At 52.6% G+C, this 9,059-nt stretch overlaps 2 protein-coding genes across 2 annotated transcripts in view; one reads left to right on the top strand and one right to left on the bottom strand.

Moving 5' to 3' along the window:
* The window catches only part of GRHPR (glyoxylate and hydroxypyruvate reductase), a 26,059-nt gene extending 23,313 nt beyond the window's left edge, over positions 1 to 2,746 (top strand). Inside the window, exons 13-14 of the mRNA XM_007946999.1 lie at positions 680 to 810; positions 2,625 to 2,746. Of these exons, the coding sequence (XP_007945190.1) occupies positions 680 to 810; positions 2,625 to 2,746 (253 nt within the window). The remainder of the gene's footprint in view (positions 1 to 679; positions 811 to 2,624) is intronic.
* A 3,466-nt stretch (positions 2,747 to 6,212) lies between these two features.
* Positions 6,213 to 8,243, bottom strand: ZBTB5 (zinc finger and BTB domain containing 5). Its single transcript, XM_007946882.2, has one exon. It carries the CDS (start codon positions 8,241 to 8,243, stop codon positions 6,213 to 6,215), a length of 2,031 nt encoding a protein of 676 aa, XP_007945073.1.
* Between the last annotated feature and the right edge of the window lie 816 nt (positions 8,244 to 9,059).

The following is a 9,059-nucleotide window of genomic DNA, read 5'->3' as shown; positions in this document are numbered from 1 at the left end:
ACCAGGCTCCTGTGAGTGTGGGCTGACACTGCTGGACGATGACCACACCAAGCCCGAGAGGGGCTGGGATGCTTTCCTGATGTTTATGGTGTAGTGTTCTAGCCTCAGCATCTGCTTAGTGGCTAGAATCCATGTCCTAGTTTGCAGAGTTGAGACACTGTTGATTCTGTCAGTTTCTGCTTGTTTTCTTGAGTGTGTTTTGTGGAGGGAAGGGAGATGCAACTGCTCACACCTGGACTCTCACACACCTTTTTGATACTGGATTGTTTCTAGTGTATGTAATTGAGATCTTATTTGAAGGAAAATGTGCAGAAGGAAAACATGGACATTTTCTCAAATTCAGGCTTCTGCAAGCTAGGAAAAAAACAAAGACCATGGCCAAATTAGGAAAAGGCTGTCGCTCTATCTTCAGCCCATCCCACTCAGCCCAGGTACCACTGGTTGGCTCAAGCCCTGGAGAGATGGGCCCAGAGCCAAGAAGGGACGCTCAGTTACCCAGATACGTAAAGGCTCGATCTTCAATACAAACAGAAAGACATGTCCTGGATTAACAGGTGACAGTGTTTTAAGAGTTCAGTGCCTTTCAGTGGAACAGTCCCCATTATGGGAGTTGTTCCACCCTAAAAGGGGCCTGGGGGAGGGCACTGTGGGGCACTCACCTCACCACTGTCGTTCCCAGGGGAGACGTGGTAAACCAGGACCACCTATACCAGGCCTTGGCCAGCGGTCAGATTGCAGCTGCTGGACTAGATGTGACCACCCCAGAACCACTACCTCCAGACCACCCTCTCTTGACGCTGAAGAACTGTGGTAAGAACTGCACTCTTCAAACAAGTCATCTTCTCTCTAAGACCACAGTGTCCACAGGTGGAGATGCCAGCTGTGAACTGTCGTAAGCAGTACTAGCATAATGGGCCACACCAGGCACCATGAACATTTATGCCCTTAATGACACATACATAACACAGGAGAGGGCCTCCCATACATGCTCAATTAGATCTTGTCCCTAAGAAGTTGAATGTGGGGGTGAGTAGGTGGTTGTTTTTTTAAAGAGGGTGGGCTGACTGGGTGTCCATATGTACAGCAAATCACGCGTAAAATTGGTTACTGTGAACTGCTCTCATCAGGTTAAGTGTGAGAAATTACAAGTGTAATTACAATTCCAATTTATAACTTGTACATTATGAAGCTCTTTTATCACAGCTCCAAACCCATCCTTTTGTATTCTGCTGTGTGATGCTGGGGCTGGGCCACTGGCCCCGCTCGGCTGTCCACGTGGGGCACTGGGGGCAGACCGGAGACTGAAGGAAGCAGGAGTGCTCCTTCCTGTCGGTTGTCTGAGTCTGGTAGGGGCACCCCACCAAGGCTCCTTCACCTCGCAGTAGAAGCTCCCGCCCTCAGTGGCTGGTGAATCCAGTTTGCAGTCTTCCCAGCTCTTGCTTAACCAGCCCCAGGGGCCCCTCTGGGGACCAGCAACAGCCAGTCAGTGCCCCACCACAGAGGCCAGTGTCAGCTCCAGAGGGCCCTTCCTGCAGCTGTCTCACCCCGTAGCATTTTACCACGAGCACTTGTCCACACCACCTCGGCCCTTCGCGCCCCTCGCCGCAGGAGAGGCTTCCCTGTCGCTGCCTCGGCTACTTGAGTGCACTGGTTCTCGCTGTGCATCCCTGTGATGAGCACGGGCTGCTACTCTGCTCAGTAGGTCTTAAGGCGGGACCTGAAAATGTTCCATTTCCAGCACCTCCTCCAGGGACCACACTTTGAGAACCACTGCCTTAGTGTTTTGTTTTCTTTTGACTCTTCAGTTACCTGGTTAACAACCTTATACCTAGTTCACAATTCTGAAATGCCCTCTGGCGTGGTTTCTGTCTCCAGACTAACACTCCGAGTGCCAAGGACCCTGGGCCGTCAGGGCTGTACTGAGGCTGGAACAGAATCCGTCCTTAACTGCCTTCCCCAGTTGAACGTGCCCATTACTGCAGGCCTTGGAGATGCTGCTGTCCCCAGCCCCAGCCCAGCCTGGAAGGAAACTTGGCTGGGATGTCAGGGTTGTTGCCCACCGCTGAGAAAGCTGTCCCCACCCCCCTCCCCCCCCAAGGCCTAGTTCAGCTCAGTGTCTCCAGTGCTGCTTTCAAAAAGCAGTTCTTGGGGACAGGTGACCTCGCTTGTCCTGCAGGGGCCGGAAGGGGCCATGCTGTCCAGCGCCCACCTTGTGGTTATTTCGGCACCTCAGAAACCCCACGGCCCTGCAGCATCACCTTCAGAAGCAGAGTGGGGGTGCTCGCTCAGCTTCTGAGCCCAGTCAGCACCTAGTTTGGCCATCTTTAACTGAAGGGCTGCAACTGGGGGTCAGCTCCAAGCCTCCTCCGCCCTGACTTTCTGGGCTCTATGCCCCATCTCTCATCACACCTGTGCCTGACTTTCAATAGCCCAGAGTCCCTTTACCTTTGTTACTCTAACCCTCAGCCCGGGTAGTGCCTAGTGACCGGAGGAGAGAAGGCAAAATCAAGGACTGCTGAGGCAGGTTCCCTTCATTCTTCTCGCTGGCAAACGCAAGGCATGGGAAAGACTTGAAGGCGCTCGTCACACCGGTCTCCTATCTCCTTTTCATCTCTCCTTCGCAGTGATCCTGCCCCACATTGGCAGTGCCACCCACAGAACCCGCAACACCATGTCCTTGTTGGCAGCTAACAACTTGCTGGCCGGCCTGAGAGGGGAGCCGATGCCAAGCGAGCTCACGCTGTGACCAGACAGGAGACACGGAGGGCCGGAGGCGCACAGACGGCCGGGAGGTACGCACAGCCCTGGTGTGCCCTCGGGTGCACCCAGGCTGGATTTGGCCCCACAGGACCGGAGCCAGGGCAAGTCGTCTGATCTGTCCCAGTCCTGCAGTGGGATGACTGGTTGCGGATGGATATGCTTGCCACTTTCTGTGGTTGGAAACATCTGAGCCGAAAGTGTGCCCTTCCACTATTAAATACTACTGTGAGCCCATCTCAACCTGGAACGGGGACGTTACCAGTGTCTGCTTACCTTCTCCCAGGGCACCAAGTGACCCCCCTCTCGTTCTCGCCCTGTAGCATTTTAACTGTTAGACCCTGTGCGAACCTCCGTACCCCTCACCCTCTCTGCCCAAGTCCCTTCACCTGTCTCTCACTGAAGATGGCGCCGTCTGGGCACCTGAGTCTGATACTAGACCTGCAGACAAAGAGCACCACAGCAGAGAAGAGTTAGCAGAAGAGAGAACCTGCAAGGGCACGGGACTGAGCTATCCTTCTGTCGGAAGGAACTGGAGCTACAGGGCGTTCTTAGTTTTCAAACTCGTTTCTGCGCCTACACCCTGTTGTCTCTGTCCACCGCTCCCTCCATCCCCGTCCCTGACAGGGAGCTTTGTCTAATCACCATCTTCCTCACTCCTCCCCAGGCCAGCCTACTCTATGCCCGAGACATCAGGTTCCAGCTCTCCCTGCTAGTCAAGCCCAACTGGCAAACGGTGTTTCCAGAGCCAAGAGGCAGGTACAGCTGCAGCCAACACAAAATTAAGCCAGCCCTCTAAGAAAACGGGGTGTGCTGAGAACAAAACCCCATGTGTGCACAGGTCCAAGGCAGAAAGGGTGCAGGGAAGGCAGGGCAAGTACACCAAGGGAATGATGACAATTGTTATCAATGCCCAGTGCTGGAGTATTTCCTACACTTGGTTAAAAAGCCCCTGTCAGAGTGCAGCCTGAAGAGGCAGGAATGCTCTTTCCCTTTCGGGTTTCAATCTAATAGCCTAAGCCAAGGAGGTTAAAAAAAAAAAAAAACACATACTTACTGAGAGGCACGAATATGACAAATTTTTTTATTTCAAAATCTCAAATTTTGACCAGCATAGCACCACTGACATGGATGCCCTGGCAGAACGCCATGATCTCATCACCAGAAAGGAGTCTACATGATCACGCCAGGCTATAATTAAGGCTAACCAACCCAAACTCGGGTTCCCAGTCCCAGTTAGAATCCAGCGCAGGGTGGTTTTCCAGTGAACCGAGGCATCCGGTTTTAAGTGCTACGGCGTGTGCCAGGACCGTGGCCTGCAAGCTTGCTTCTCACACGTAGAAACTAATTGACCAAGAGGTAGATGAGAGAGTCCAGGTGCCGCCTAGCAGTGGAGGCAGGGCTCCAGCGGCTCTATGAGAAAGACCCCCAAAGCATAGTCCATTGCAGCGGAGGGGAAGGGCAGGCTCTGGCACCTCCTCATTGGGACGAAGGGAAGGAGGGCCGCCCGCTGCTGACGTCATGAGCTCCCCCCTGCCCGGGGCCCAGGCAGGACCTCTCCTGTCCTCCATGTTGACCGAGTGTCTCCCACCTTGCAGAACCCTGGTCCCCCCAGTTTGACATGTGGCCTCCTCGCAGCGTCAGAACATGACTGCAAATTAGCCACACACAGAAGCGAGTCTCACATGCGAGCCCGTGTCCCCCGGGGGCCTTCTGCCTGTGCGTGCTTGAAAGGAGGAGAATCCCAGAGGCTTCGCTTCTGGTCTCCTCCTTGGGGGTCAGTTCTTAGGGATGCGAGCCCCACTTTGAGCACTATGGGTTTATCCAGACACACTAGAATGGAGGAGGAACACAGTTTTGTTGTAGGCTACACATACATACATAGCTTTCTAAACACAAGAACTGAAGCATTTCTCTAAATTACGCAAAATGGCCTGGTGTCTCTAAAAAGGCCGTGTAAAGAAAATGAGCTCACGTTTTCGCGTGAGTCCAACTATGACGTCATGAGTTCTACTGAGATGCAATAACCTGCACCATGCCCCTGGAAGCACAGTCACAGGGCGGGAGGATGTGGCTGGAGAGGACCTGGGCAATGACCCAATGTCACCTCCAACAGTCCTGGGTGCTACTTGGTGGCTTCTATGCTACTGGTGGCTAACCCCCGTACAGAGTCTGGGCAGCACGGATTCGTGACCATGGCTACGTTTAGATTTCGGATAATTTTAAACATTCAGTATTGGATTAGGGATGCAACAGCTATGAAATTTTAGGGTCAGTACTTTTAAATCACAGCATATGTCAGTAATGAAACCCAGGGTACAAGGGAGCTGGCCTCATTTTTTGGTTAGTTTATAAAGTAAGCGTGGTCTGGGAAAAACGCCCTAGAGGGCAGGGAGCGGGAAGAGAAGCAGCAGAGAACAGGCTGGTCCTTGGCGGCATGTGTCAGAATGGACTCTGGCCAGAGTAAAGGGTAAGTGTGCCATAAAAGAGCCCACAAAACATGACCCACGTCATCAGAACAAAGACGAACACTAGCTCTTTGCTGGTTTCCAAATGTGGAATTTAACATCTGTAATACAAGCTGGTTAAAATCCTGCTACAACAGCACACACAGAAACAATACCTTACTTCTCCTACTAGTACATACTCCATTTACAACTCTGCTTTTAAAACCAGGAAAATTACTAAAACTATCCAACAGTGATGTGTTCAAAAGTATATACACCTTATAGTCAGAGAATGTCGCTCTGGAGAGCAGAGTCAGCACCACGGAAGTGCAGTGTCTGTGACTGCAAATCAGACAGAAATTAAAAAAATACAGTACTTGGAGGCCCAGACAAGCTCGTGATACACCTTAGAGCATCTGTGACCAAGAGCCATGTGTACACAGACGCGCAGTTAGCACGGGTGGCACACCGTGCGTCTGCCATCACCGTACAGGTGTATGACGTCCCTGTCAGAGGGCATTAAAACCACTGCTGCCGAGCTGACTGAATCACAGCGACCCTCAGGACGGAGCAGAGTTGCTTCGCAGGCTTCCGAAGCTGTAACGTTTACGGAAGCAGACTGCCACGTCTTCCTTCTGTATCAGAGGGTACGGGAAATTTAATAAAATGCTTCAGAGTTCTACAAAAATTGCTAAAAAAAATTTTTTGCACTTTGATTTTAATTTTTAAATGTGCCACTTTTAACAACATCAATTACAGACTATTTTACGACTGCATTACTCAACCCAGGGAAGAGCTTGGTTTCAGGGACGCAGCCCTCCACCACGTCTGGACTTCACTCGGAAACCCAATAATAGCACAAGCGCTACCTTTATCAGTCCCCGCTGATCAGACGTCGCAACCTGCAGGAGCCGCCGCGCCCGAAGCTCAAACCCTACGGCGTCACCAGCTGCCCGTGGAGCGTGTCGTGTCAGCTCTGCGCCGGCGTCGGCACTGCCTCGGGACGGGTTAGAGCAGAGCGCTGGGGAGACTGCTGTTCTGCCAGCGCAGGCAGGTGGTCTTGGAATGTTTATAGAGGTGGCTGGACTGGCTGAACCGCTTGCCACACTTTAAGCAGGCGTAGGGTTTCTCCCCTGTGTGCACACGGATGTGCTTCTTGCAGTCTGTCAAGGTCAGAAACGTCTTGCAGCAGATTTTGCAGGCATATTTGCGAGCGCCCTCTACAACCAAGACGTTGTGCTCGGATAAGGCCTTCTTGCACTTTGACAGGACGTCAGCAGAGGCCCTGGTCAACTGTGGCGGGCCAGGCTGGGAAGGATGGCTGTTGTCAAATGAGGACGTGGGCCCACTCATCATTAGCTGGGAACTGGCAGAGTTTTCAGGGAGCTGGGAGCTCCTGACAGAGGTGACCACTGGCATTTTGGGAGCAATACGGCGGTAATATGGAAAGTTGCTGGCTCCTCCTCTTGGAGAGCCCATCATCACCCTGGAGAAGGAAGAGTGGAGGCCCAAACCAGACCTGGAAAAATCCATCCCAAACTGGTCTCCTCCTTGGTAGCCTGAAGTCTGCACACAGGGCAGGCCCATCACTTCCTGCATAGGCCTAACAAAATGGGAGTCTGTGGGCTCACTGAATGGGTTCTCCACATGAGTGCCAGGGGCCGAGGAAGGCCCGCCTGCAGGCCCAGCCTCCGGACTCAACAAGTAAGAGGCCTCCCCCTCCAGCCTGCAGTCACTGGTGGTATTTGGGATGTTATCATCGTTGCTCTGGTTGGTGCTAAAGTTACCTCCTCTGCTCTTGTTAAGGAAGTTGGAAATGCTGAAAGTGGACTTGTGTTCCAGGTTATTTGTGACTTCCAGTATGTGGATGTCACCCACCCTGTCAGTGCTAGACTGGGGATCTGAAAAACTCCGATCACTGCTCTCGGGGCTCAGGTCTATCTTCTCAGCACTAACCACAACGCCTTCTACTTCCACTGACTCGCTGCCTTCTGCCTGGGAGGTCACATCACTCACTTCATCCTGAGGCTCGGGAGAGCTCAGGGGCTCCGACTTCACCACCACCCGCATGTGCTCCTCCCCAAGGCCAACCTCTGGGTTCTCACACTGGAAACCACTTTTCTCAGCTGCAGCTTCCTGCTCAAAACTCGTCTCAACCTGCGTTGCACGAGAGGCCATGGACAGTGGTGCCATGTTGCCGGTACTGTTGTCAGACTGGCTGGGCACCTGGGCATCTTCCTGAGCCCCAAAAGACTGCTCGAACATCATGGTCGTGTCCTCCTGGCTGTCGGTCATGCCATCGGCCTTGGCGTTCTCCACGATTTTCAGAGAATCTGGTGAAAAGAACTCCTCCCGAGGATGCACCCCTGACGGTCCATTCTCTGGGGCAGTGTCTGAAATGGCAGCCTCATCCAGGGGGGGCCGGAGGCGCTGTCTGGCTCGCTCCTCTGCGGACTGCTTCCGCTTATGAAGCCGTCTCATGGGGAAGGGCGTCCGCTGGTCCAGGCTGCTGCGCATTGCCGAGCTCATCGGCGCCGGCTGCTCCTCGCCGTTCTGGCTCGAGCTGAGGGCGGAGCTCACCACGCTCAGGCCGAGCTGCTGTAACATGAAGGAGCGGTGCAGGCGGGCACTCTGCTCCTGCACGCGCTCGCTCGGGGGGGACATGGGCAGCGTCCTGGTCGTCAGGTAATGTTTACATGCCTTAACGACAGAGTTCAGATGCAGGTGAGAGGCTGCCAGTAAGACGTCCATGACGTTGCTCTCCCCCAGCATGAGGGTGGAGGTGTACATCATGTCCATCAGGGCGGCAAAGGCCTCCGCCGTCACCACCTCGCTGTCCAGCTGGATCATGTTCATGGTCTGCTCCCCCTCCGCCACTGAGAACAGGGCTCGGAAATGCGTGCTGCATGCTGCCAGCACGGAGCGGTGGGCCTTAAAGTGTCTGTTCCCCACTACAATGACACAGTCACAGAGCTGGCCGTGGAGCCTCTGGTAGTTCAACTGCTGGAAGACTTGTTCAAAGTGTCCGGGAAAATCCATGATCCTATGGGAAAAACAACAACAAACAGTGTTAAGACTCAGAAGTGCTTACGTCAGTAGCAGAACACAAGGGGTACAAGGGCTTGCTTGCCCTTTGAAAGCTTGTGCTATTTCTGATGATGGGCACAGAGGCTAAGAACCCATCCGATAAGGAGTGCATGGTGATCCAGCTACCAACCCAGGAAGGCTGCACATGTGGGATCAGCTGCTGTTTGCAGGCTCCCTCTTACCACGCGGGACCTAGCTTGGAAAAGGCCGTCCACCCTACAGAGGTCTGTTAGGGCTCCGCGTTCCTGAGGGCAACAAATAAGCGCCAAGATATTAAAAACAATATTCTAGCAACCTTAAATTAATGAAAAGGCCAGATCAGTATTTAATTGGGGAGATTTCCAGTTACAGAGAGTAGATGTACACATGCATTAAACAGACAGTAGAGCTGTCTGTTTAAAAAACAGAGGAATCATCAGTAGCTGGAAAATATGTCCTTGGTGACAGAAATAATGCCAGAGATTACATGATAGAATTTTGCAAGACCAATGACTTATTCATCACAAATACCTTTTTTATACAACACAAGCAGAGGCCAGACACATGGACCCTGCCAGATGGAATACACAGGAATCAGATCAACTACATCTGTAGAAAGAGGTGTTCGAGAAGTTCAGTATCTTCAGCCAATACAAGGTCAGGACCTGACTGAAACAGACCATCAATTCCACATATTCAAGTTCAAGTTGAAACTGAAGACAATTAAAACAAGTCCACAAAAACCAAACAATGACCTTGATTATATCCCACCCAAATTCAGAGACCATC

The sequence above is a fragment of the Orycteropus afer genome, unplaced genomic scaffold (assembly GCF_000298275.1).
Source record: "Orycteropus afer afer isolate SDZICR_OR568_19922 unplaced genomic scaffold, OryAfe1.0 scaffold00174, whole genome shotgun sequence".
In the NCBI taxonomy this organism is placed as follows: domain Eukaryota; kingdom Metazoa; phylum Chordata; class Mammalia; order Tubulidentata; family Orycteropodidae; genus Orycteropus; species Orycteropus afer.
The sequence above is the reverse complement of the archived record's forward strand: the minus strand, read 5'-3'. Positions and strand labels throughout refer to the sequence as shown.

Excerpts from the sequence above, each read along its gene's own strand:
- ZBTB5 (XM_007946882.2), bottom strand. The coding sequence starts at position 8,243 with ATGGATTTTCCCGGACACTTTGAACAAGTCTTCCAGCAGTTGAACTAC.